This window comes from Suricata suricatta, chromosome 3 (genome assembly GCF_006229205.1).
Source record: "Suricata suricatta isolate VVHF042 chromosome 3, meerkat_22Aug2017_6uvM2_HiC, whole genome shotgun sequence".
NCBI lineage: Eukaryota > Metazoa > Chordata > Mammalia > Carnivora > Herpestidae > Suricata > Suricata suricatta.
Window position 1 is genome coordinate 6,865,566 of NC_043702.1, and position 27,411 is coordinate 6,892,976.

The 27,411-nt window shown below is 59.5% G+C and overlaps 2 protein-coding genes across 2 annotated transcripts in view; both read right to left on the reverse strand.

Moving 5' to 3' along the window:
• Window positions 1–2,910, reverse strand: part of ALPI (alkaline phosphatase, intestinal) — a 7,444-nt gene extending 4,534 nt beyond the window's left edge. The window contains exons 1-11 of the mRNA XM_029932867.1: window positions 2,697–2,910; window positions 2,497–2,613; window positions 2,303–2,418; window positions 1,952–2,126; window positions 1,700–1,872; window positions 1,317–1,451; window positions 1,155–1,227; window positions 902–1,036; window positions 628–819; window positions 329–448; window positions 7–235 (exon numbers count right to left, since the gene is read on the reverse strand). Coding sequence (XP_029788727.1) covers window positions 7–235; window positions 329–448; window positions 628–819; window positions 902–1,036; window positions 1,155–1,227; window positions 1,317–1,451; window positions 1,700–1,872; window positions 1,952–2,126; window positions 2,303–2,418; window positions 2,497–2,613; window positions 2,697–2,766 — 1,535 coding nt within the window. The 5' untranslated portion in view covers window positions 2,767–2,910. The remainder of the gene's footprint in view (window positions 1–6; window positions 236–328; window positions 449–627; window positions 820–901; window positions 1,037–1,154; window positions 1,228–1,316; window positions 1,452–1,699; window positions 1,873–1,951; window positions 2,127–2,302; window positions 2,419–2,496; window positions 2,614–2,696) is intronic.
• An 8,799-nt stretch (window positions 2,911–11,709) lies between these two features.
• The window catches only part of DIS3L2 (DIS3 like 3'-5' exoribonuclease 2), a 328,420-nt gene continuing 312,718 nt past the window's right edge, over window positions 11,710–27,411 (reverse strand). The window contains exons 16-22 of the mRNA XM_029932868.1: window positions 23,054–23,237; window positions 22,395–22,481; window positions 19,300–19,447; window positions 18,806–18,936; window positions 18,541–18,645; window positions 17,081–17,182; window positions 11,710–16,439 (exon numbers count right to left, since the gene is read on the reverse strand). Coding sequence (XP_029788728.1) covers window positions 16,311–16,439; window positions 17,081–17,182; window positions 18,541–18,645; window positions 18,806–18,936; window positions 19,300–19,447; window positions 22,395–22,481; window positions 23,054–23,237 — 886 coding nt within the window. The 3' untranslated portion in view covers window positions 11,710–16,310. The remainder of the gene's footprint in view (window positions 16,440–17,080; window positions 17,183–18,540; window positions 18,646–18,805; window positions 18,937–19,299; window positions 19,448–22,394; window positions 22,482–23,053; window positions 23,238–27,411) is intronic.

Here is a 27,411-nt window from a genome sequence, read left to right on the forward strand (position 1 = left end):
AGCGACGGCGGGCCCCGGGGCGCGGCGTCGTTAGGGTTGCCGGGGGGCGGCAGGTCGCAGTTGGTGTAGGGTTCCAGGCAGGCGGCGAAGGCCATGACGTGCGCCACGAAGGTCTGCTCCTGCACGCCGTGCACCAGGTGCGCCTGCGGGCCGCGGGCGAACACCGCCACGTCCTCGCCGCCGTGAGTCTCCGAGTTCAGGGGCACCGCGGCCTGCTGCTGGTATGACGGGTCCCCTGCGCGGAGGGCGGGGGAGGGGTTTCAGGGCCCCGCCCAGGCGGGCGGCGTCCCCCTCCCTCAGTCCCCCCTACCCCAGCGGTCAAACTCACGGCTCTGGCTGTCGTTGACGTTGGGCCGGGGGCCGTCCTTGAGCGCCAAGCCGCCTGGGCCGTTGCCATAAAGGATGGACGTGTAGGTCTTGTTGTCTAGGGCTTTGCTGGGAGCCAGCCCTGCAGGGAGGGGGACCCGGTGATCACCCTGACCACAGCGAGGGGGCCTCCCCTGTGCTAAGCCTAGTAAACCGAGGCACTTTGTGGCCCACTTGCTGGCTTGATCCTCACAGGAACCCCACAAGACACAGCAATTTCCTCCCCATCTTTAGGAAACCCCGAGAGTCCCCTGGGCCTACCGAAAATGGAGCTGCCTCGCAGTGTGTAACCGCCAAAAGAGAAGACGTGTGAGTGGTCAGCGGTGACAAGGGTCAGTGTGTCCTTCTCGCTTGTCATCTGGCTGGCCTTGTCAATGGCAGAGTCGAACATGACGGCCTCCGTCAGGGCCAGATAGGCCGTGCCGTCATGATGCCCGTGGTCGATGCGGCCTCCTGCGAGAGGAAGGTGGACGGTGCCCAGCCTGCCCTGACCGGTCCCACTTCCGGTCTCAGCCAGGGGCTGCCGGCCACGCACCCTCCACAAAGAGGTAGAAGCCGCGGGGGTTCCTCCTCAGCAGGTGCAGGGCCGCCTCCGTCATCTCCATCAGGGACGGGTCCTGGTCCGGGTTTCGGTGGACCTCATATTTCGTGTCTCCTGGCTCAAAGAGGCCTGTGGGGATGGGGGCCGGCGGGGAAGGGTAAGTGGTGTGCACGTCTTTGCAGATGCTTGGCCCTCCCTGGACCCAGCGGGCCAGGGCAGGAATGTGGGGGTGGCCCAGCGTTGTTACCCATGAGGTATGTTACGGAGGGGTCCTGGGAAGCCTGCAGGAGCGCCGTGCGGTTCCACACGTACTGGGCACCCTGGGGAGGTGGGCAGAGCCGGACCTCAGTCCATAGCTTTCTGATCCCGTGTCCCTATTGGGCCCCGTGCCCCCATGGGCCCTCATCACCTGGTGCTTGGCCTGCCACTCCTTCACCAGGTTGCGCCCATCCAGCCTGATCCCGTTCTGTTTAGTGTCCCCCGGATACTCAGGGTCTGGAGTCCCCTTGGGAAACATGTACTTTCGGCCTCCGCCTAGGATCACCTGTAGCCACAGGATGAGGCAGGTGGGCTTGGGGCCCGGCTGGCCCTTTGCTCCCTCCTCAGAGAGCCCCTGGCACCTTTCAGGTCTGTGGGTGTGGCCCGTCCCCCAGGGGTACCTCCTCCACCATCCCCACCCCCACCCCAAGCTCCCGGAGACGCTGCCCGGCTCCAGAGCTCAGGCTGTCAGCTGCCTGGATCTGTGGCCAGTGGAGACACGCCCCCTCCCCCTGCTTGCCCGTCATGTCTCACATCAATGTCCACGTTGGAGATGAGCTGATGGGCGATGTCCTGGCACCCCTCCTTCCGCGCCTCGGCGGGCATGTTGGCGTCTGCGTACCAGTCGCGATTCACTACGTGTGCGTAGGTGCCGGCTGGCGAGGCGTGCTGCACTCTGGTGGTGGTCACCACCCCCACGGACTTCCCTGCAGGGGAGCAGAGGTCGGGCTGAGACCCTGGGGCCCCTAATCCTGCGCCTGCCCACGGAGCTGGCCCCCAGCCCACCTGCTTTCTTGGCCCGGCTCATCACGGAGATGACCTCGTTGCCGCGTGTGGTGTTGCAGTGGTTAAAGCGGGCCGCGGCGCTCAACCCGATGGTCTGGTAGTTGGCCTTGACCCCGCACAGGTAGGCTGTGGCTGTGCCTGCGCTATCTGGCACCTGTCTGTCCACGTTGTATGTCTGGGGACAGAGACACCCTCAGCTCCCATGTGACACCATCAGACCCAAGCCCACCCTCACTGCCCTGGTGCCAGAACTCGGGCTCCCAACCTGCTGGGCCCTTCCCTCCTGCCACACTCCCGAGCCCCACCCACATCCCTCTGATGGAGAGCACCCTGAGGCCACCCAACCCTTACCTTGGACAGAGCCACGTACGGAAAGTGGTCCATGGCCAGGGGCGTCTCGGGTCCCAGTTTGCCATGAATCTGCCCCTTTAGGATCCGAGTGGCTGTCACCGTGGGCACCCCCATCCCTGAAGGAGCACAGCTCATCAGGTCCGAGTCCCCAGGATGGTGGGAGCCATGCGGGGGGCACAGGTCTTGACACTCACCGTCCCCCAAGAAGAGGATGAGGTTCTTAGCAGCCGTGTGGACGGGCTGCAGCTCCTTAGCGGCATTCAGGGCCTGGGCTGCTTGGCGGCTCCAGAAGGCTGGGTCCTCCTCCTCAGCTGGCCAAGGGGAGAGTGGAGGCTGGGTCAGTCTTGGGGGACTGTCCCGTAGGTGGGGGGGTAGCCGGGAAGTGCCTCATTACCTGGGATGATGCCGAGGGACAGCTGTGGCCTCAGGCCCAGCAGCAGAAGCAGCACCCAGGCTCCCTGCATGCCTGTGGGGCAGCGGGAGGGCAGCAAGGCCAGGACTCCGGGGACGCTGGGACCCTGGAGGGGCCAGAACGTGGGTACCAGCCACGGAACAAGCCGCCTGGGCTTAAGTCAGGGGAGAACTTTGTCCCTGGTTGTAAAAGGCTCCATGTCCCTCCCATTGTCCCAGGTGGCCACCCTCACCCCGCCCCTGCTCTGTGACTTAAAGTCACGCTGGCAGAAGGGAAGTAGCAGGGTGTGGCCGGGCAAGCCTCAGGGTGGGGGCCCTGGAAAAGCCAAGTCTGTCCAGCACAGGACAGTCCCCACTGTCTTCCTAGGGTAGACACATGAGGGGGCACATCCGCTTTGGGTGAGAAGCATCTGCGGTGCGCCGACAGGGGCCACTCCCAACCCTCGGCTCGTACAGACTTGTGGAAGAATCGTCACTCCCCTCCCCTCCTGTGTTCAGTGTTCTCGGAAAGCCAGCTTTGGACGGGCTCGGGGCTGAGGGCATGGGGGGCGAGGCACACAGCCCGGCCCAGGAGTTGGGTTTGGCTTCCTGATGCCGGAAGGCCCTGAGACATGGGAAAGGAGGCATGTGCGGGTGGCCTGGCTTCTGACCAGGACCGGTGTGGGCAGGTGGGAAGGGTGTAGGGCTCAGAGGGTGCCCAGGAGCCTGGACCCAGATTCCCTTGTGCTCTGGGAAAGGGTGGGGCTAGTGGTGACAGAGTGGAACCCTGTCCAGGTGTCCAGTTACGGGTCAGCCTTGTGGGGTGCGTGTGCAGGCACGTGTGTGGGGCAGGCAGGGGTGGGGACCCAGGGCACGTGAGGCTGACCTCTGCTCCCTTGAACAGGCAGAGAGAACCCGGGGTGAGCCTCTTCTCTCCATGGGCCACGCGTACACACAGGCGTAGCTTCTGACAAGGAACTAAGAGGTTTCCGTAGCCAGGCTGGTTCAGAAGGATCCGTCCAACCCAGTGACTGCGCATCTGGGTGTCTCTCCTGAAGATTTGAGAGTAAGGTCTGGAAGAGAGACCTGTGCCACCATGTTCGTGGCTCCATGGTTCACAGCAGCCAAGAACTCGTGTCTGTCACGAGATGAACGGATGAACAAGATGGGGTCCATCCGCCGAACGGGATGTTACTCAGCCTTAAAAAGGAAGGCGTCCAGCCGCACACTGCAACACGGGGGCCTCCGGCTCTGAGGCCGAGTGACACAAGCCGGCCACCGCAGGGCACACGCTGTGTGATTCTGCTTAGACGGGGCATCTAACGTCAGATGCATAGAACTGGTTGCCAGGGCCCAGGGGGAGGAGGCTGGAGGAGGAGGTGTTTCGTGGGGACAGGGTCTCAGCTCTGAAGACAACACTTTCTGGAAGGCTGCCGCACAGCAGCGTGCGCGCACCTCGCTCTGCCGAGCCGGATGCTTAGCAGTGGTGGTCGTGACGGTGAATTTCGTCACCACAATTTAAAAAAATTTGGGGGGCGCCTGGGTGGCTCAGTCGGTTGAACAACTGACTTCCGCTCAGGTCATGATCTCATGGTTCGTGAGTTTGAGCCCCGCATCTGGCTCTATGCTGTCTGCTCGGAGCCTGCTCTGGACCCTCTGTCCCCCTCTCTCAGCCCCTCCCTCACTTGCATGAGCTCTCTCTTTCTCTCTCTCTCTCTCTCTCTCTCTCTCTCTCTCTCAAAAATAAATAAACTTAAAATTTTTTTTTTTGTTTTTTTAAGAGAAGAAAAACCTTCCTCCCAGCTCAGACCATGGTAGCTCTGTTTTGCACTCTGGCCTCCTCACCACCTGAGCCACGTGCTTGGTCCCCCAAACCAGGGCGCCTGTCCTGGCCGCCAGCATCTCCCTGCCCAGGCCCCACCTCTCAAGCAGGGCTTTTCTGGGGCCCTCCTCCACACCGGCCTGGCTGTCTTGTACATCCGGGGAGAGATACCGCCTTGGGAGGCATCCTTCGCGGCCTCTGAAGTGTCCCTGTCGCTCCTTCGGTCCCCTGCATCATCTTGCTGTGCTAGGGAAATTCTTGGCTAAAGGTCAGGGGAGACTAATCCCTGGGAAGGTCCCTAACTAATTAATTAATTGGTTCTTTTTACCAGCCTGTAGGTGCAAGGTTTGTTATTCCAAGATTAGTCTTCCAGTGAATTCTCCACCTGCTTTTTCAATCGGAATTTTGGACCTAACTGTAGACGCACATGCACTTGTAAGAAATAATATGGAGAACGCTGGGATGCTGCCCGGCCCGAAGTCCCCCAGTGATACGAGTCACAGACTTTCAGATTACTATTCGGAGTTCCTGTGTGTACGCCTTTCCGTGGGCACGGGGCTTCCATGCCATCTTGTCACATGCATGGGCTCATGTGAACACCACTACGGTGAAGATACGCAACAGCTCCAACCACACAGATTGGGGTTAGAACCCTCTATCACCACCTTACCTCCCTCCCACACCCCTGCTCAGTCCCTAACCCCTCTCCTGCATTTCTAAATTTTTTTCTGCTTTTTATTTATTTTTGAGAGACAGAGAAAGACAGCACAAGCAGGGGAGGGTCAGAGAGAGAGGGAGACACAGAATCTGAAATAGGCTCCAGGCTCTGAGCTGTCAGCACAGAGCCCGACGTGGCGCTCGGACGCATGAACTGTGAGATCATGACCTGAGCCGAAGCCGGATGCTTAACTGACTGAGTCACCGAGGCGCCCCCCCTGCATTTCTAAAGTGTTGTCATCTCAAATTGATAGGGAAAATTTTTGGTATAAGATGGCCGACAGGACTGATAGGGGAATCTAGTCCCCGCCCCAAGGCTGATCCCCCCTTGTGGGTTCTTCTTCCTGCTGTGCTTGCCAAATTACTACTAATATTGAATGCAGAAGTAATTGTCCCCCCTGTCCTCACGCTCTGGACTCAGACGTCCGGAGAGTGATCTCCTCTGAGCCCGCAGGTGTGAAATAACCCCCCTGCCTTCCACGTCTCCGGGTGCCGCTTGGTTCCTCCGCCGCGTGATCCAGACCAGGTTCCGAAACCAAATAAGTTACATAATTGGAATCGTATAGTCTTTTGGGGTTGGCTTCCCCCCCCCCGCCCCCACTCAGGATAGTTCCCTGGGGATTCATCCAAGAATATCATATCAAGTCATCTCAATGACTCCTTTGTGTCACTGAGTGCGTTCTGTGGGATGGGTCGACCACAGTGTTTATTCATTCTCATGCCCAAGGACAGACATCTGGGCTGACTCCAGTCTTGGCTATTATCAATAAGGCTGCCATGCATATTCATTCAGGTTTTGGGGGGACATACATTTCATTTCTTTGTAATAAGCCCCCAGGACTGGGACCCTAAGCCCTTCCTATGACGACATTGGGTAGTCACATTTTCGATCAGCTCTGGTTTCTTGTGAATCTTGTCATGTGCCTGAGTGGGACTGGAGACCAAGCATCCACGACAGGTCACTGGCAGTCCACAAAGCATGTTTGTCACATTCGAAGTCTGCAGCTATGACCCGGCTGCACGGGGCCACAAGGGAGGCCTCGAAGGGAGGCACCTTTGGGCCTGAGTCACCTAACTATGATGACATCTGGTTATAGTCCTTCCTCTGGGGCCCAGGCTCACAAGTCAGCAGGCAGCAAGCTCTTTCTGGTCTTTCTGCTGTGGAGTAAGACATATGCCTCTTGGGGCACCCGGTGGCACAGTCTGTTAAGCGTCTAACTCTTGATTTCAGCTCAGGTCATGATCTCGTGGTTTGGGAGATCGAGCCCTGTGGCCGGCTCTGAGCTGTCCGCATGCAACCTGCTTGGGATTCTCTCTCCTCGCTTTCTGCCCCTCCCACACTAGCGCCCTCCCCCAAAGAAATAAACATTTAAAAAAAGGGATAATGCCTCTTGGGTAATTGTTAGTTCAGGCCGTGGATGCCTCGCTTTGTGCAGCCTGCAGTCTGGTTGTCCTGGTGTGTCTGCTCCCTGGGGAGGAAGGGCCTACCCTGTGGGGCCCCCTCTGGAGCCCCGGCACCCCCCACTGTCGTCCTTATCTACCCCCAGAGGCTGTCCAGGCTGTGTCCCCGCCCCGCAGGGCGCAGGTAGGCGCTGAGGGGGATGCTGAGCCCACCCAGCCCGAAGCAGCCACCGCCACCGCCCCACGGAGCAAGGGCGCGTTCCTGCCTCCTGCCCCCCACCCCCATCTCACCAGGACACCTTCCCTGGGAAATGTAGCGAAGGCCCTGCCACTCAGGGGAGCACGGCCAGAGCTGGGAACGACTGTCCATCGCCAAAAGACAACACCCCTCAGCATGATGGGGACACTTTGGGGGAAACAGAGGCATCTGTTTCTAGGGGCCAGTTTCCCCCATTCGAGCCTCCCAGGAGCCCTGTGGAAACAGTAGGAGTGTCCCCACTCAGGCTGGGATGCTGGAAGCAAACACACATTGTATTTTGCCCTCTTTCATGGGCAGACCTCCTGGGATCAGGGGGTGCCGAGCCTCCTGAAGCCACCTGGGGGTCTGGCAGGCAGGGGGGAGGGCACCGGGTGAGCAATGGGGGCCAGAGGTGTTATCTCAGCCCGTCCCAGTCACGGTGGCCGTGTGTGACTCTCCCTGTGCTTCTGATGACGAGTCCCCCCTCTCTGGCCAGGCCTGTTGTGGGGCCAGGACAGGGAGTTGGCCCACCTGCCTCTCCTCCTGGCCTGAGCAGGGGGCTCTCAAGAGAGTCATGGGGACCATGCTGTTCACGGAGCAATTAGCTGCATCGTGGCCTGGGTAGCTGATGGGCCAGGAAGGAGCACTCAGCGGGCACGGTCAGGGTCACGGGCTCAGTGAGAGAGTTCTTAGGGGGTCACACGGAAAGCACTGGCAGCTGGGGAGGGGGAAGCCCCTTGCTTCCCTTTGCATCGGTGGTTTGTGTGTCTCTGGTCCCTGTTGCAGGTTCAAGAAACCTAGCTCTGCCCTTCCCCAGGAGCAGATGGGCACTGATTGGAGAGCAGCCCCAACAGGGGCCACTTTGGGCCCTGGGGGTCTTTGGAAGGACCCAGACACAGCACAGACCTTGGGGACATCCACGGGACCATGGAGGGGAAAAGGCGGCCGAGATCTGTTCTGGGGCTCAGGGACGCTGAGTGCGTCTAAGGCCTGTACCACGCTGGGGTGCACTCAGGAACCCCGGGATTACACTGCACCAAGTCACCTGCCCCTGTGCTGGGAACTTTGACCTGCACACGTGTCAGCACCAGCTTGGTGTCTGGGGTCAGAGAGGGAAGTTGCAAAACCCAGAGGAAGGCCCCAGAAGAAGGCAACTGTTACTAGAGGGAGTCCGTTCTACCAGCATTGGAAACTGAGGCTCAGGAGGAAGTGCAAAGGCCTCAGGTGCTCATGGTGCCTTTGCCGCTGTCCTCGCCACGCTGACTCACGGTCTCAGTGAGGGTCCTGGAGGCACAAACCAGAAGCCGGGCAGCTCCTAGTGGTTTAGAGGAGACGATTTTATTCAGTGACTCTCTCTTTTAAAAAAATTTTTTATGTCTTTGAGAGAGAGAGAGAGAGACCGAGAGCAAGCAGGGGAGGGGCAGAGAGAGGGAGACACAGAGTTGGAAGCAGGCTTCAGGCTCTGAGCTGTCAGCACAGAACCCGATGCGAGGCTTGAACCCACTGACAGTGAGATCATGACCTGAGCCGAAGTCAGACACTCAACCAACTGAGCCACCCAGGCACCCCAATTCAGTGACTCTCTTGAGCACTGAACACATGTAAGGCATCCAGGACACCTAGATGAGTCCAATCAGACCCAATCAGCGAGCAGCTTCCTGTCTAGAGGTGGGGGAGGGGGGGGTCAGGGCTACGTAAACTGAGCCACAGTCCTGGACACTGTCCCAGGGGAGGAACTGAGGTTGTTCTGAGTGGTGGCAGACCAGCCTGGAGGGCGGCAGGAGGGAATGCTGGGGGGTCTGGGCAGGAGGGAAGCCTGGATGCAGCCCCCACTGGCAGGCGGGAGGATTGGTGCCAGGCTGGGCTTCGGGGAGCTGGAGGAGGGCGTGAAGAGGAGGTGCCGCTGGAGGGGGGCATGGGGGTCGGGGGAGCAAGGCAGAGGCAGGTCGTGGAGTCGCTGGTGCAGGAAAGATGGTGACCCCGGTGGCAGAGGGACTCTGGGACATTGTGTGGCTTTCTGCACTTGGGCCTGAGGGCTCTGCCCTCTCCTTGGTGCCCGCCCTCCTTGCTGGCTCCCTGGCCGCCACGTCCCTCAAAACAGCCATTCCTCAGCTCCCGTTTCCGCCAGCCCCACGCTCTGGTCTGCCCCCCGAGCCCCCTGGCCTCCCCCTGCTGGACAGCCTCTTCACAAGGATGGCCGCAAAAAGGTGTTCAATGGACGCAGAATAAAGCCACATTACAGACCCCCAGGTTGGCAAAGACCGAAGAGCCCAACCGCAGCACGTGGGGGACGGGCCGGGTCTCCGCCACTTAGTATGGGTGTCCTTCAGTACCTCAGCTCGCCCAAACCTCGATTTCCTCATCTGTGAAATGTACACAATAGCTAGCACTGATGTCCAGAACTGTGAGCGCAGGGCGGGGGACAGAGGCGATTCTGGAGGGGGGTGGAGGGAGGAGAAACCCTAGCTTTTAAAAAAATCCAATGGACCAAATGTTAAACAAAGTGACTTATTCCCTAGAAAACAAGTATTAAAAATTTCCTAATTAAGGTCTGTGTAGGCAAGGCTTCCTTCTGGGCTATTCCATCTGCCTGGGGCGGGGGGCGAGGAATACCAAGGCACGGCTCTCCTATGGGGGAACTTGGGTCACATACTTGTGGGGGTGGGGTGCGGATAAGGGGACCATCCACCACCAGGGCAGGAAACGTCCCCGTGCCCCCCTCCCAGAGAGTTCCCCGGGGCTCAGCCTGCCCCAGGGTGGGGGTGCAGCAGTGGGCTGGCTGAGTGGGCAGGGGCCAGGCCTCTCCCCTGCCCTGTGGTAGCAGCAGCAGCGAGGGCGGGGGCAGGCTGGCAGGGGGCTGTTCCTTGAGCCATGACTCAAGGTCATTCTTCTTAGGGCGATGCAGCAAAGGCACCTCCACGGCCGGCAGGTGGTTTGGTGGTGGATGTACAACGAGAGGGAAGGCAAGCTTACTCCTCTAACTGTATGCAGGACCGAACGCTGAGTTTTGCATCCTAAGAACCAGGAGGAGCGTCTCATTCCAAGAGCACCTGGACTCGCTGGAAAATCTAGAACGGTGAAATATGCCAAAGCTGGCGTTTTGCTTCCTGTTCCGTCCTGCACCTCCGTTTCTGTTGCTTCTTCAACATTTCGCTAAATGCTTTCCAGAACTGAGCGATGAGCAATCTGTGAGCATTAGGGGCGCCTGGGGGGCTCAGTCGGTTACGTGGCCAACTTCAGCTCAGGTCATGATCTCACAGTTCGTGGGTTTGATCCCTGTGTCAGGCTCTGTGCTGACAGCTCAGAGCTTAAAGCCTGCTTCAGATTCTGTGACTCCCTCTCTCTCTGCCTCTCCCCTGCTCACACTCTGTGTGTGTCTCTCTCTCTCAAAAAGAAATAAACGTTAAAAAAACCAATCTGTGAACATTAAAGAATGCAACACGATTCACAAAACTGTTTGAGGTAAACAATGTTAAGTAAAATAAATGATTTAAATAATTTAAATAAATGCATTTCCTCCCTAAAATTGCTTTCTATATATTAAAAAAAAATCCCCAAACCATAAAAACTCATAAAAAGAGAAGGTTCAAAGAGATTATCTTACAGGTTTTAAATTTGTAACCTCAGTTATGTGCAAATTCAAAGTCATCATTCCAACCACTTAATGTACCCTCCCCCCCATCTCCAGAATCTTCTTTGTTGGCTGTGAAAGGTGTCTTTCTCCTTCCATTCAGCAGGGCTCATGTTTCACCTGCTTCAAAAGCCCCTCTCAACTCTAAATGACCTGAAATCTGAGATTTGACCGTGCCCTGGCTGTCCGTGGTGGGTGCCCAGCCAGGGCCCAAGGTCAGCCCTCCTGTGGAGCTGCCACGCAGGGCCAGCAACCTTTCCAGCATTTCTGTCTCTCCCCCGGCGGCTTCCTGGCTGGCTCGCTGCCCAGGGCCTAGTTTCTCAACCTGGACACCCTGGCCTTGGCTCAGACATGGAGCCAACACGGTCCCTAGCGGCTCCACCAAGGCAACAGGGAACCGTCGTGACCCGGACTGCCACCTGAGTCTTTACCAGCAGCCTTTGAACTTACTGGAAGTATCAGGCCACCTGTGGGCAGGAATTTTATCGTAGTGACTGGAATGATGGACTGTTTAACATCCCCATTTGCTGACTGTGCAAAAAGCCTTTTAAACCAATTACAGGTCCATTCTTGCTAAGGAAAAACTGGGGTTTTTTGGGGGGGGGCTGTTTTGGTTTTTATTCTTATCCAAGTTATACGTGAATACAGTTTCAAACGATCACATAGATCTGTAAGGTTTGTTACAACAAAACAAAAATAGTTTCCTGTCTCTCTCCCTCCATTTTTCCATCTCAGAGGCAGCTGCCTTCCCCTCTCTTGGCATTTTGTGTTGACATTTACCCCTGTTTCTAAATCACTTAATTCTTCATTTTTCAATTTGAAGCTCTATGGACATATTCTACTGACACTCTGTTCTCAGCATCTATGGTGGTGTAACACTCATCCGAAGCTACATTAAACAACATTTACTTGATCATTTATTATTATTGGAGGGGACAGTGGGTGTCTGGTCTCTGGGGCCTCAGCTGGGGTGGCAAAATGGGACGTGCAGGATCCACTTCCAAGGTGGCTCCGTCCTGTGGCTAATTCCCACGAGGGCTGCTTGAGCTTCCCCACAACATGGTAGCCGGGTTCCAGGAGAATGGGACTGGAAGCTGCCAACTCCCTGGGGCCTGGGCCTCGAAGCTGGCACAGGGTCATTCCTGCCACATTTCTGCATCTCAGCAGCCACTGAGCCTGTCCAGATTTAAGGGGGAGGCACACAGACACCATTTGTATTCATTTGTTTATTTAGCAGCTTCACTGAGGTACAATTGACAAATAGGAATTGTATACATTTAAGATGTACAACTTGATGTCTGGATAATTTGTATCCATGTGAAATGACCACCATGATCAAGTTCATTAACATACCCATCATCTCATAATGATCATTTTCCCTCTGTGGTGAGAATACTGAAGATCTACCCCCTTAGCAGCTTCTGAGCACACGACACAGTAAAGTTAACTGTATCAATGCTGGACTCGAGGTCCCGGGAACTTGTTTATCTTACAACTGAAACTTCGTACCCTTCGACCAACATCTCCCCGTTCTTCCTCCCTGCCCTGGCTGGCCCTGGAAACCAGCGCTCTGCTCTTTTATGAATTTGATGATTTTTGACTCCACATAAAAGTGAGAGTGTGTATTTATCTCATGCCTGGCACATTTCACTCAGCATGACATCACCCAGACTCACCCATGTCACAGCTGGCAGGATGTCCCCTCTCGTGGCTCAATAACATGCCGTGGCATGTGTGCAACACCCCCCCCCCCGAGCCCCTCCCGTGCTGGCCGGCAGTTAGGGCGCTTCCCGCCTCGGCTGCCGGGCGGATGGCTGCCTCCCACGCCTTGTGCGTCCCAATGCACCGCAAGACTCCGCACCGTGCCGCCGCGTGCTCTCAACTCCCAGCAGCAGCCTTTTGAGGCTCTCTGGTCCCCAGAAAGAATGCAACCTCTGGCTTCTGCTGCCTCCACCCCTCCTCTGCCCCAGGCCCCCAGGGCACTCCTCCCTGACGCCTCTGTGGGGAGTCCATTGTTGCCCTGGACACCTGGCACCTGCTGGCACCAGCTCTGTCTGGACATCTGGGCTTTGCTCCCTCTCTCAGGTGACCTCGCCTGGATTATTACAGCCTCTCCGACCTGGCCACCTGCTTCCCCGTCACCGTGCTTGCGGCAGCTGTCGGGGGCATGTGGTGCCCCGGCTCCCCAGTGGCGCAGCCTCTTCCAGGGCCCCGCACCCCAGCTTCTTGTCCATCCCGGCCAGGGACCCAAGGAGCTACCATTCTATACCATGACAGCTCCCTGATGGGCCAGGGGTGGGCAGACTCCATTCTTTCTTGGGGTCTCTCTAACTTGGGAGAGGGTGTCAGTTTCTCTCTAAGAGGGTGGGCTGCAAGACACAGAAGCTCATGCTTCCAGAAAATCACGGTGGAGGAAGTGATTGACACCAGGAGGAAAGGAAGTGGAAACAGGGAAGGGAGACAGAGCCACCCAAGGTGACCTGGAGGCATGGGGCACCCCTGCCCACCCCACGGTGGGCTTTCCCGCCTCCTCTACTAGTTCACATCCACTCTTCTTACCAGTTCCTTCCTCCCAGAGCCACTCTGCGTTGGGTTTCTTTCCTTTGCAATCAAGACAGGAGTCTTCCTGAAGCCTCAGGCAGCCCCTCTCTCTGGCTCCTCCTCCCTAGTCTCCTTGTGCCAGCTCCTTCCCAGATTGTCAATCCTGGATTTTCAGTGCTGAGCCCTCCCAGGCTTCCAGTCCGGGCTGTGTGTTGAGGACGTCCAGCCAGAGTGCCACGTCCAGCACTTTAGGGCCGAGTACGACGTTCCCACCTCTACCTACGACTGTGACCCCTACTGCTGTGCCCCACACCCTCCAGCCCCGGCCCCAGCCTCTGTACTGCCTGCCCCCCACCCCAGGTCTGTTCTCCGCAGAGATGCTGGCATGCACCCCGTATCTGCTCCCATCCTTGTGAGGAAACTCCTCACCATCCCAGCTCACTGGCTCTCCTGCGCTCTGGCCTCCCTCCCCTCCACCACCCAGATGGCACTGACCTCAGGGCCCATGCCTGCAAACAGCCAGCAGCCTGCTCCCTGAGGCTCTGCCCACACTCGACCTCCTCCTCCTGCTTTACCTTCATGCCATCACCACCACCTGCCACACTAGGACACAAGTCCCCTCCGGACAGCAGTCCCGAGAACACACGGCTGACCAGAGTGAAGGCCATTTCGTGGCACAGCTCTGGTCAGAAACCCTCAGGGGCTCCGCATGGCCCTTAGATGGAGTGCAGTTTCTCTGGCCAGCTCAGAGGGTCCAGGCAATCTCCTGTTCCAGCATCTTCTAGCCCATCCTCTCAGCGTTCTCTGACCCTAATGACTTTGACCTTCACAACTCGTGGTTCAGTCAGATACCTTCAAGCCTCAGTGTCTTCACCCGTGTGGGGCCCGTGTGTCATCTTCTGGCTACTGTCCCCTCGCAGCTCGGAATACGCTCTCCAGCCTCGGCACTCTGCTAGAGCCTCGTGCTGCGGTGACATTAGCTGCATTATGTCTGTCCGCGTGGTGATCGAGGCGGCCCTGTGAGCGCTCGCTCCAGGCCTCCTGCCCGAGCTGGCGTGCAGTGGCTCTGGAGCAGCCGATGGGCTGATGAGTCTTCCTTTTTATGAGGTTTGTGCCTGGTCATCCTTTTGTCAACAGCTCCATCACGTGGGGACACAGAAGGGGTGGCACCGTCCTCAGACTTCCGCCAGGGCCCTGTGGGCTGGGAAGGGGATGAAGACGGACTCAGGTGACTTGGGGAGGGTGTCGGGCCACCTCCTCTGGGCCCATGGCACCACAGTGGGGGTGCAGTGGCCTGTAGGTGCCTGAGGCCTGGTCCTGGCCCGGCGGTCTTGCTGTGTCACATAGGCCGGAGATCTGCTTCCTTGCTGGGTCCAGTTTCCACTTCTGTCAAATGGAGTGGGGGGCGGGCTGGGGCTGCAATGGCCCCCATGGCTCTAGGTGCATCAGGGCGAGACCCGCCTCTGCCTCCCAAGTGAGTCCTGGGAGCCAAGATCTTCCTTGCCGACCAAGCTGGCTATGCTCCTCCAGGGAGGGACGCTCCATGGGGGAGCAGCGGGAGGAGGGTCTGGCCTGACACACCGCTTCCTGAGGGGTGCCACTCCCCGGGGGCTCTGCTCTGCCCCCAGCTCCCAGGCTCTATGGCAGGTGCTCGGGGACAGCACCAGGGGGAACAGGGCTGCTCCTCTGCACCAAGGCTGGGGGCGGGGGGTGGGGCTTGGGCTCTGCCGGGCTGCCCGGGACAGGAGACACCCAGAAATGTTCTCTGCAGCCAAGTGCCACACCACCAGATCATCACCTATCTTCCCTTCCAGATGCCTGGTTGCAGGAGAAGGTTCTGGGGACAGGAACAGAGAGCAGGTGGTGGCCTCTGGGACATCTTGGGGGTGGCAAGACGAGCACTTGGAAGGCTGGCTGGGGTGTTGGAGGAGGAGAAAGACACTGAACACTGTCCTTCATTCCCCTCTGACACCCCGCCCAGCACCGGAGGCATGACAGCCACCGCAGGCGGACAAAGGCAGTGGCACCAAGAGCCCTCCAGTTCCCGAGAGGCCCTCCCCAAGGGTATTGTATTGAGTTCTGCTTTGAAGACAATTCATCGCCACCAGATCTAATGGGCTTGACGCTGACACCAGAGGAAACGGCACGATGGACCCAGGGCCAGGGGCACCAGGGTTTCTTCCACCATTCCTGGCAGCCCCCCCGGGGAAGGCGACCTGTGGCACCCTACCAGGTGGGGAAGGAGGGTGGGCTGGGGGCAGGCCAGCTGGGGAGACAGCACCACCCAGTGGCCCTCCATTTCTGTGCCTGGGTCCCCGAGCACCAGTAGGTGCCCAGGATGACGCCAGGCAGGTGACTAAGCCATGCTAGGGCCACCAGGCACCCGTTTTCCCAGCCCTAGTGGGGAAGGCCAGTCTGAGGGGTCTCCTCCCCTCTGTCAGGCCAGGGCTTCTCAGTCCCCCTGCTCGGTCAGCGCTGCTGGGGTTCGGGACTGACCCCGGAGGTACTGAGGGGCCAGTCGGAACCAAGGGGGTATGGTCGGGCTACTCAGAGCTCTGACCTAGGGCCTGGGGGGGCAGGTTTAGAGGGCCCATGCCCCCCATCCTGAGGCCGGCAGGCAGAAAGGAAGTGGTGCGGGCTGGGATGGACACGGCCACTTGCAGCAAGGTTGATAGCTGAGCTTGTTGTCTTGCATACTAATTACGTTTCTAATCAGCCAGAATGAGTCCCTGGCATCAGCGGGACATGTGGCCAGCTCTGAATCATCCTGGAACTGACAGAGGGTTCTGGAGGGTGGCGACCTCAGCTGGGCTGTGAGGGGTGTAGCCTGAGCCCGCTCCCTTGCTCTGGGTCCAAGGGGCACCCTGCTGCCCTGGACCTGTGGTGGTGCCCCACACACCAGACAGCGATCGACACTTGATTTTATTCCATGACACTGATTTGCTGAACCCCCCTGGTTTCCCGGGCAGGGGAAGGCAGTGGGTGGCCTGGCAGAAGAGGGCTGGCCTCCCAGGAGGACCGGGTCCTGTTCTGCTCTGGTTAAGCACCAGCGAGGCCTCAGCCTTCCGTCCAGCCCCACCGCCTCCTCTCCAGTCCGTTTAAAAACTGAGCTGCCAAAATAAAACAAAATGAAGAAATAAAAACAAAAACCCTGAGTTGTTAAAAACCAAATTAAAAATCCCCTTTGGTGTCAAAAGGTCCTATTCCTAAAAGCCAGCGGGTGGGGCAGTCGTGTGGGTGGGGCGTGGCTGGGCTGGGGGCCATGTCTTCAGGCTTCCTCCTCGTCCTGCGGGCCCAGGAGGCCCTCGGAGCCCGGCCGCTTCAGGATGGCGCTGTACTTGAGGGCCGTGGTCTCCGCCCGCAGCACCACATCCACCAGGCTGAAGATGCCGATGACCTGCAGCGGAGCAGAGCCCAGCGTGGTGACCCGAACGGGTCGCGAGGGGCCAGCCCCGGGGGACAGGAGGGGCAAGGGGCTGCCACTGTCCATCTAGCCAGGCCCAGGACCACCCGCCTGCCCCTCTAGGCCACTGCCTGCCCCTCTGTGAGCTGAGCCTGCTCAGGGACCAAGGTCACAAGGTCTCGGTGGGACATAAGGGGACCAGACACACCTGTGTGAGTTGTCTGGTGCACGACTGAGTGCTCAGTGTCAGGAAAAAACAGCTGGGGGCTGGGGCTGGCCTTCAGAGCATGCTCAAGGTGAAGACCATTATATGCAATCTCTTGGGGAGGAGGTCCACAGTTTTCATTAGATTCTCAGGAGGACCCCAAAAGTGAACACCCTGCTTTCGAGGGACAGGCAGAGCCCCCTCCTCTCCCCACAGTGGGTCCCCCAAGGCAGGGAAGACAGCGCCAGAAAGCTGTGGCCCAAAGAGGTAACGGGTGGGGGTGTGTGTGAGCTATGTGGGTCTCACAGGTAGAAGCTGAATCCCCACCGGGGAGCTTGAGGGTGGGGGCGGGGGTGCAGGAGGGACTGCAGGGCAGGCACGGCAGGGGGGCCCCAGGAGGCTGAGCTGCCGGCCCACCCCGGGTGCTGACCTGTTGCACTGGCTCCTGCTCCAGGTCCTCAGGCTCCCAGACAAGCGTGAGCTCCGGCTTCTTGCCCACCCTTTGGAAGTGGTGGGATCGCAGGGGCAGTGCCTGGGGGTACACACGCCTGTGTTGTGGGGTGCAAGCTCTGCGTGCCACCTTCTAACCTTGGATCCTGAAAAGCTCCCCACTCCTTGGAGGCAGCTCCTCACCTATGCCCGCCTTTGGCCTTGAAGGAGCTCCCTGCCCCCACTCCCGGCAGCTGGCAGCTTGTCCTTTGACTATGGACACCCCCCTACCCCCCATCTTGGCCTCTTGCCTCCGGCTAGCTTTAGGGAGGTCCTGCCAGGGCACTTTCCGTTAAGGCAGTACCTGCGGGTGACTGAGTGCTGAGTGGCAGGGGCTGTCTACTTGAGGCCCAAGGCGAGAGGGGTGCCAGCCCCTGTGGGTGCTGGGTCTGTTAACACAGGCTGAGGGCTGGGTTGTCTGCAGCCCCAAATCTGTCTGACGACCTAGACCTGAACTTTTGTCCTACTCAATGAACTTCAGGGCCAGAGCCCTGATTGATTCCAGCTGGGCTCCATTCTGTCTCTTCTGCTTTGCTCCCCTGTGTTGATTCCTCGTTTATTCCACTCGATGTGTGGGCTCTACACTCCCCAAAGTGTTCTGGATGTCAGGAAAGTCAAAGCCAGGGTCAGGGGCCAGGCGGTGACCTGCTAACCACAAGGTCAGCTGAATCAGGTCCCTCAGATGGTGTTGGCACAGGCACCAAGTAACCTTGGAAAGAAACTTGAATAAATAATCACACAGGGCAGGACCCAAGGCAAAGGGCTGGTCTCTTCCTTCTCTCCAGGGGACACAGTTTCCAGAGTGGCCATGGACCATTCTCTCTCATCTTTTCTTCCTTCACATTCCTATAAGAGAATCCACCCCCGAGCTTGCACACTCTGCTGTCCTGCGCTGGCTGGGGAGGGGCCCGTTCTCTGGTGGTCTGGTACGTCGGGAAGGGGCCCAAGCCTGACTGTTGGCCTGGATCCCTCCAGGGACGCGGGTGTGGCTGGGTGACCGGGCGTGGCTCACCAAGTGTGCTTGGTGCCGGGGGGCGGCTAGCAAGGTCAGGGGGTTTATACGGACAGTGTCACCGCCAGTGCACACGAGGACAGAAAGGACCTTGGCCATGTGCCCATCCCCCACGCTTGTGTGTCTATCCAGCGCTGTCCCTGGGCCGGGACCCCCCGCCCCCACCCCAGATACTAGGGAAATTTGGAGGAGACCCCAGCAGAGGAATGGCGGACACTCAGGTGAAAACAGCGTGCAGCTCGGTGTGTCTGCCAGGGGAGGGAGGGCTTTCAACAGAAGCCACGAGCTGCCGTGCCCATGTCAGAGCGGACGCACTTCAGCGCCGCAGAGCTGGCCTTTGGCTGTCCAGAAGGCCCCTGACCCTGGCCCGGGGGGCCGCGGGCACTCACGTTGCAGTAGATGCGCTTCTGCACTCCGTAGCGCAGCACCAGCACGTCGAAGGCCTGGTTCAGGACGCCCAGCACCATGGCTTCCGACTCCAGGGGGCCACTTTCCTGCAGGACAGGGCTCTAGCCAAGGCCTGGCCATGGGAAAGCCATCATCCCCGGGGCCCACCAAAGCTGCCCAAGGCCCCTTAAGGGCTCCTTGTGAACAGGTGCCCAGGAGGAGGTTGGGGTGGAGGTGGGGGACGGGGCGCCAGGCTGGTGACCTCACCTTCACAAGGATGGCAAAGAAGAGGCCGGTGCTGAGCTCCTGAACACGCTTGGATGCCATGCGGCGGTCATTGCAGTGGTCGGCCTGCTTCTGCAGGGCGTCAGGTTCCAGGTCCGGCAGTTCCCTGTAGCCTGGGAAGAGGGTGGGTGTGGCGTGTGCTGGCCACAGCTGGGTGACAGGCAGCGAGGTGCTCCCTGCCCAGCAAGGTGGGGCCTTCCTGCTGCCCAGCTCCAGAGGGCTGGGAAGGCGGGCAGCCACGCTTAGGGCCCTGGAGCCCTGGCTTTTGTATAGGATTTTAAGGAGTCCCGGGGCAGCTGCCCCTAGCACGCTCAGGGAGGCAGTGTTCCCAGGCCCGGGCTCCCCGGCTGTGCAGGCCGTCCACCCCTCGGGGCCTCTACATAGAGACATGCTGCTGGGGTCCTGCTACATAGGTCCTCTGGCTGCCGGGGACCCGCTTAGGGGCTGGGCACGACCCCCAGTGCTGTGTGTCTTACCGAGTGTTGCGGCCAGGAGGCGGTGCACCAGGACGTCTGCGAAGCGGCGGATGGGAGAGGTGAAGTGGGTGTAGAGCGGCACGTTGAGGGCGTAGTGCCGGAACTGGGCCTGGTCCTGCAGCACCCCCGAGCAGAAGTACAGTGCCATCTGGAGGGATGGGGGGCGGGGGGCGAGTCTCAGACCCTGGCCAGGCAGGGTCAGGGCTGGGTCTGCTCTGCTCGGCTGTCAGGTTCTGAGCCTCACGATGGGCTGTTTCAGAGGAGACAGACCTGCCAGGCTGCAGGTGGCTGACCACAGGCTCGGGGAGGCCAGCGGCCATTCTCTGTAAGGGACCAATGTGGCTGCCTTGAGGCTGTGCAGAGCCACGGGGTGCCCATGCCCCTCTCCAGCTGAAGACAAATGTCGGCCTTGCCCTGCATCGCCCGGACCCCTGGGGGTGGCAGCACACCTGGAACAGGCCAAAGAGCACCACAAGGGGCCCACTCTGCCTCTGCGGGCCAAGGGGATGCTGGGAAACCTTAGGAATGCCAGATGGCCTCCTCCCTCGGAGCCCTGTGGGACCGGCCACCCAGGCCCTCGGGGAGGGCGGCCCACCTGCTGAAGTCTGAGGGCAGCTGGGGAGGAGCTCATTCACTCCCCCCTCCCCAGTGTCAGCTGCTGCTGAGTTTTAGGGTCTGCCACCGCCGGCAACAAGGAGGGGGCTGTTTCTGGGCTCCCCCTCCACGGGATGGGAATGGGCAGCTACTGTGGAACAGGGAGAAGGGGAGGCCTGTGGCCATGCTGGACAAGGGGCTGCAGACATCCCGTGGAGGCACCAGCAGATGCTGGGGAGGCTGTGGGGCGCTGCAAGGACACAAAGTCCACCTCCCCCCCCACCTGGCTGGAACCAGAAGTGGGAGAGAAGGCCGGGGACCCCTACTCCCTGCCTAGAGTGAAATGGGCTGTGGGCACCTGGCTCTTCCAGTGTGGCCCAGGCCTAGTCTTTGGTTGTGACCGACCTCATGCCCCTCAGCCTCAACCCCTGTCCTGCTGGAGGTGATGGCACCTCCGTGCCCCCCATACTCAACTCTGCACCAGCCAAGGGAGGGAGAGGTTCGCCAGCCGCCAGCCTCAGCCCTTCTCATCCCTGCCAAGCTGTCCTGGCACCAAGACTCAGAGGTCTGAGTTCAAAAGGCCCTTCCACAGAGGAGGAAATGATGACTGGGGCACCTGAAGAAAGGCCCAGCAAACAGCTCCAGGCCCACAGGGGCTCTGCCCCCTGGGAGCTCCGGCCACAATCCCTGCTGCTGCCTGCCCTGTGGTCCCCAAGCTCCCAGGGCTGGGACTCAAGGACACCGCTGCTGCCTGGGAGCAAGACAACAGGCTCTGCATCTGGGGCCAAAGTCACACCCTGGTGTGCTCACTCACTTGCTCCCTGTTCACACGCACCTGCCTGCGTGCAGCCAAAGGGACAGCGGGCACTGGTTACTCCGTCCAGGGCCCAGCTGGTGACGACCTGCTCAGCTCCCTGAGTCCTCTGTCCCTACAGCTCCTGCTGGGGCCTGGGTTACACGGGGGGCAAGGCCCCGGGAGGAGGCGGGAGCAGCCTCCACTCCAAGCCATGTCTGGGCATTGTTCTGGGGGAGGCCCAGATGATCTGGGGTGAGGAGGACGGAGGCCCGGAGGCCTGGGTCCCCTTCCTGGCTGGTAAAGGCGGCTCCAGGCAGGGTGGGATGGGTGGGGACTGTGGCTTTCCCAGGGACCAGATGCTCCCAGGACAGCACCGGTGTCCAGTTTCAGCAGCTTACTTAGGACTTTCGTGCTCACTGCTGCTGCCCCTGCCCAGGGCCCTGTCCCTGTCCCAGTTCTCAGGGCCGGGAGAACAGGGCCACTTCAGACACTCCAGTAACCCCCTGCCATCAGCTCCCCAGACGAAGGCTGGTGGTTAAGGTCACTTACTGGCAGGCAAGGCCAGAGGTCCACTCTTTTTCAGGTTCTGGGTGACTGGGGAGAGGAAGGCTCCTTTCCATGGAGCTCCAGGGCTAGTTTGACCTTGGAGGTGGATGCCTTCTACCTTCCAGAGGCTGGGGGCAGGAATGGGAGCCCAATTAGCCCTCAGGGCACAGGCGACAGGTAGATCTTGGGACCCAGGGGCTACTGCATCTCAGAGTAACTGGAAGGCAGAGTGTCATTGAGCCCCTTGGCCACAGGCACACCTGCCCCTCTGTGTGGCTTTAAGGGGCTTGGAGGGGGTGACACTTGTGGCTGGGGGGCAGGGGAAAGGCAGTCAGGCCCACACGGGCCCGGATGACTCCATTCCGGGCAGAAAATATGACTGTCAGAAAATTAACGGGCTGTGGCCAGCTGAGTTGACCTGGTTCTTGTGAACAGATTGAATCTGCAGTGACTGAGCCCCTGAAAAATGGTCTGTTACTGCCCCTCAGCCAGACTGGCCCAGACCTGGCCCCATAAGTATCTGTGGGTCCCGCTGCCCTCATAGGCTGGCAAGGCAGCTCCTTCCCAAGATGCTCGCGGCTGCCAGAGGGCTGAGCCTTGATGCTAGGAGCAAGCTCACGATCCACCTCCCGGGCTGCCAGCCTGTCACACCGCCTGCAGACACAGGCCCGCGGCCTAGATCCTCTTCCACCAGCTGACGACAGGGAGACAATTCTTCCTGGGGTCCAGATGCCATGGTGATGACTGCTCCGCTGGGCGGGCTGCTGCCGGAGACAGTCTCTCCCCACCAGGGTGCCCGCCCAACTGAGTTGCTGACCAGCCCCGATCCCCTTCCCCAAGCTGGTCCGGTTTGTGGCGACTGGGCACTGAAGGCTTAGTGTGTGTCCTGTGGTGAGTCCCCGTCTTCCGCTAGGAAACAGAGCCCCAGAGGCCATGTGGGGCGGGGAGTGGGGCTCAAGCTGGGCCTTTAACTGGCCCATGGAGGCCATCCTTGAGCAGATGAGGCAGGCAAGTCTGTGTCGGAGGTGGCTCAGGCTCAGAAGCCCAGGGCTCACCTGTCCTCCGTGCTGCCTGTGGGTCCTCCCCGCCCCTCCCCTTAGTCCCTGTGTGTGTGGAGGTCCTGGGTGCTCCTAAGAGAAGAGGGAGGATCCCTCCTTACCTGCATGGGCCGGGAGCACATGTTGGTGAGCACCTCCTTCCGGGCCAGTGAGTACTTGTCGTCTCCAAAGGTTTTGTTCAGACTTTTCTAGAAGCAAACCCGTGTCATATACAGTCAAGCCTGGGGAGGCTCTGGGGCCCCTGTCACCCTCTGACCGTCTGAGACCTGGCTCTGGGCAGGGGGGAGGGTACGCTGAGGGGCTCAGCCCTGTGCAGATGGCCAGAGCCCCCAGCCCGTGTCCTGCTCTGAGGTCAGTCCTTCCTTGTCTTGTTGGCTGGACAGGGAGACTGGTTCCCAGTCGTCTGGCCTGAGGCGCCTCTGCCTGCCCCAGGCTTAGAGCACAGTGAGAACAGCCTCCCTCCCGTGGGCTCAGAGCTGAAGTCGTGGGTTCCTGAGCCCCATAAGGCTTAGCTCCAGGCAGGGAACATTTGACACTACTTACCATAAAACACATTCTCTGGCTTCTAATCATCTCGGCCCCGACTGAAAGTTTCTGGGCCCAAGCCCCGCCCATCGCTGGCCACAGGACCCCTGCCCATTGGTGGATGAGGCTTCCCTTGGCCTGGTCCTGGTGGGGAGCATGGCCCATGGCCTGCGCCTCTGTGACCTAGAGGCCTCCTCCCCTAGGTTCCCCCCTCCCCTGCACTCCCGGCACTTACATTGAGGGCCCCGGCAGAGCTGAAGTCCATGGGCAGCCCCATCTGGTCACAGAATTCCATGAGGTCATTGAGCATCTTGGTCTGGGGCGGGGGGTGCCGGCGCAGCAGGGCCCGCTCAGGGAAGGCGCGGTGGGTCCTGTGGGCCACTGCCATGTTGGCCAGGAGCATGAACTCCTCCACGAGCCTGCAGCGGGGTGGGGGGACCAGAAGAGGTCAGGGGCTGCGGGTGCCCGTCTTTCCCAGGCTCTCTGTGAGCTGCCTCTCATGGACCCTTCCGTCTCAGCCTAGAGACGCCAACCTGCCTCCCAGTCTCGTTCCCCTGCTCGGGAACCAGTCTGTATCACTCTTCTCTACTGGTGTGTGAGGTTGGGCACCACCTCCTCTATTAGATGAGGAGATGGCATCTTTTTTTTTTTTAAATTTTTTTTCTTAATGTTTTATTTATTTTTGAGAGAGAGAGAGAGAGAGAAAGAGAGAGAGAGAGACAGCAAATGAGAGAGACAGCATGAGCAGGGAGGGTCTGAGAGAGGGAGACACAGAATCCAAAGATAGGCTCCAGGCTCTGAGCTAGCTTTCAGCATGGAGCCTGACACAGGGCTCGAACCCACGAACCGCGAGATCATGACCTGAGCTGAAGCTGATTGCTCAACCAACTGAGCCACCCAGGCGCCCTGGATGGTGCCTGTCTTATTCCCTCCTGTGGCCCCAGTGTTTGGGACCCCAGCACCCCACCTGACCAGAAGAAGGTGCTCAGTAAAGAGCTTTGCTTAATGACAGCCTCCTGGACCACTCAGGGTATCACCAGCTATAAGAAAACAAGGTGCCGTGAGAACGCAGAGGCCTTCCTGGGGGGGGGGGGTGCGTGGAAGGCGGTCAGCAGACCCAGGGCTCCCTTCTCCCCCTGGGAAGATGAGGGATTCTGAGGACGAACAGGAGAGTCACAGACGGCAAGAGGGATTACCCATTCGGGGGCGAGGCGAACGTGCTGTCGAGATGTTTAGCTCCCAGAGAGTTCAAGTGTAATTAGAAGGAACAAGTATCGACAGACACGGCTTCGAGAGACAAAGGCACACCAAGGACCCAGAGAGGGGAGCGGGGGCTGGCGGGGGCTGCAAGAGGCACGCCGAAATCGAGGAGTCAGGCCACGTGGGAAGCTGGGCCGCACAGCCCTGTGGTCAGCACCCCAGCCCTCCCAGCTGGGGCAGGAGCCCTGTGCTGCTCCTGCACCCGGGGCTCCTGTGGGAGGATTAGCAGATCACACACACGAACAAGAGCTGAAGCTTCTGGAAGGGGGCCTCGGCATGCTGCGGCCATCGCGGCCAGGGCGTGCTATATGGGGAATACCTGGCTCAGTTCAGGGAACTCTCTTCCCTGCCTTTCATCGGGGCCCCCAAGCAGCAGGTCAAGCCTGGGCTCCTCCTGCGGAGGCAGCAGGGGCCAGGGGGTCGGCGAGCGCGTAGCCCTGGCCGCAAGCAGCTGGAGCTGCAAATGAACTTCTCTTCCTGGACATGTGGGTAGTGCTTCAGGGTTAGCCTCGTCACGTTGCCAAGCTCTTGGAAAGAAATGCAGCCAGTGATGGGGGTTGGGGGTCGGGGGGAGAATGAGAATGAGCTGACAGAGCCCCTCCTCCCCGGGACTGGGCGTGCAGGGGCCGAAGTGTGGCTCTGGTGCGCCGGGCTGTCCCAAGAACACACCTATCTCTCTCAGAAGCCCCTTCTACAAGGAAGAGGGGCTGTGGCAGTGGCCCTCCGGTGGCAGCAGCACCAGAGGGACTAGGCCAGATCTGGGCCTTGGGAGGAGGCCCGCCCAAGCCTGCTCTCCTAGCCCCTCCTCTGCGGGGAGGGCCTTGGACAGGCTCGCCGTGGGGCAGGGACCCAGCTCAGGCTTAGGTCTGAAGGGTCAGGCCTCAGCCTGCTCTTGCACATGAAGGAAACCCTATGTGTGGAATGAGGAGTTTCTACCCTGCTGGCCGGTCACAGCTATTTAAGTGACCATTCTGCCTCCCCTCCTCCCCAACCTGGCCTTGTGCACATCACTTCCTGCTGAAAAGCCTTTGAGTCCAGGCACCTGAACCCGACCACCACCTCCCGAGTAGAGGGACATCTGAATCCTGGGTCGATGTTCATGCTGTAGGGCTCTGCACAACTCACAGACCTTTCCTGAGCCTCCTTTTTCTCAAATGCAGAACAGGGGTAGAAGCACCTGCTTCACAGGGCGGTTGTGCAAACCGGTGGGAGTAACATATGTCACCTGTGCCTGGCACATCATCGGCCTTAAAACCTGTGCATTCCTCTCTCCCCACCTCGCACACCAAATGTCTGTGGTCGGCCCTGTGAGTTTCATCCCTGCCATTTGTCCCCCTCTTATTTGCTTTTCCCTCGCCTTCCCTGAAGGCCCAGGCTGAAGGCCGTCTCTATCATCCCCCGGGGTACTTACGCCAACTAGCCACCGGGCAACCAGAGCCAGGCAGTTCTACGGGCACCTGTCGTAGTCTAGCACTGTTTGACTCTTCGTACTCAGTTTTCCTATTTAGACCTTGGCAACCCAAGAGAAGTCTCAGTTCCTGCTCAATAAATGTCTGATTTGATTTACTGTCTGTTCTTGGTTTGATACTAGAGACCATTGTCACCTAAATGCTTCAGCAGCATACCTTCATTCATTCATCTGTTCGCTCAGCAAACACTGCTGTGTGTTCTAGACCTGCCTCCCTGTGCAGTCTGAGGGTCTTTGTGGGCGGAGGCACATGCTCTGTTCCTTGGGGCCCCGCAGGCTCCAGCCCAACTGCAAGCTTGGGTGAAGAGGGAACACCTATATAACCTTGGGGCCACCCTGGGCTGTGTTTTGCCCATGTGGCCAGCAGGGGGCAGCATGGCCCCATAGCAGGGTTGTGGTCAGGCTGCAGGCTAGGAGTGCTGAGCCGAGCAGAAGGCTGGGCTGTGGTGCTCCAGCCTGTCCCCTCCACCTGACTCCACCCTCGAGAAATGAATGCGTGGGGTGCCTCACTCGGCAGAGGCTTGCTCCTGCTCCCACTTTCTGCAGGGGCTCTCCTGCCTCATCTTGTCATGGTCTCAAGGAAGGATGAGAATAGGAAGGAAGGGGCGGGGAGGGTGGAGCCGATGCCCAGAGCCCCAGCCAGTGACAAAAGAACCCAGTCAAGCTGCTCCTCCAGTGACCCCACTACTTGTCCTCCCTGGACACCCCCAGTACAGTCCCACGAGTCACTGGAAGCTGGTGGGAGAAACCCAAGTGTGCTCCCAATAGCCTTGAGCGAAGACAGTCTGGCACAGCTTGAGATGCAGAGGCTGACCTTGGACAGGTCCTGTGGTCCCTCCCTGGGGCTCATTTCTCCCTAAGTGTCTCAGTCCCTCCCTCATGACAGGGAGGCAGGAGCTCAGGGCAGCCCGTGGAACTCTCTCCAAGACAGTCTGCTGATAACAAGCATTCATTCCAGGAGCACGTCAATGTCACCAGATTGGGAGGCGGTGTAGCAGCAATAAGCCTGGACTCCCTGGGTGCTGCCACGGCTCATTAGTGTTCTGGGTTAGCGGCGGGACCATTTCCTACCGTCCTTAACATCCTTCTTATAACAGCAGGTGGGAGGGGGAGGGGTAGAGAGAAGACGCAAATCCTGAGGACAAGGGAGCAGAAGCAGGGCCTGGAGCCCTGTGGCAGTCAAGTCCCGGGTGGTTGGGAGGGGCACGGTGCTGCTGCAGGATGGTCCCCAGGCGAGTGTGGGAACAGGAAGGCCAAGGAAATGCTAAGCGGCCGGCAGCTGGATTCCACTGAGTTCAGAAATCACTGTCAAAAAGCCTGGCCAGGCATCACGGAGGGAGAACTGGGCTGGGAGGTGCTGGGGGTGGGCCAGCTGGATGTCTCCACTCTCATCTGAGGCCTGCAAAGGGCCCCCTCACTGGGCTCAACAGGTTGCCCCCTACCCCACCATGGGTCAGTTCCATGGATCGGCCAGCAGGGGGCCCCCTAGCATCTTCCTGCCACAGGACCTGGGACGTGGCAGGAACGCTTAGAACCCAGGAACTTCTGGGCAGGGAAGAGTTTTAGTTTATAAACTGCAGTCCTGTGGCCCATGGTCCAGGGGTCTTTGGGCTCCCATTCGGTGTTTTTCTCCTTAGCCAAGAGGGCTGAAGGCCTGCTCTCTGAGGGAAGATCAGAAGAGGAGCTTGGGCAGCTGGCCCGTCAGCAAGCATCCCTTGACCCTGATCTCCTCCCCCAGTGGGGGGCCAGTGCCACACGCCCACGCCCAGCAGGCACAGCTGCTCCTGGTGGTCAGGACAGGCCCCGGAGAGCCAACGCCACACGCTGGAGTCTGGGAGGCGGGGAGGGAGGCTGGCATGCTGCCC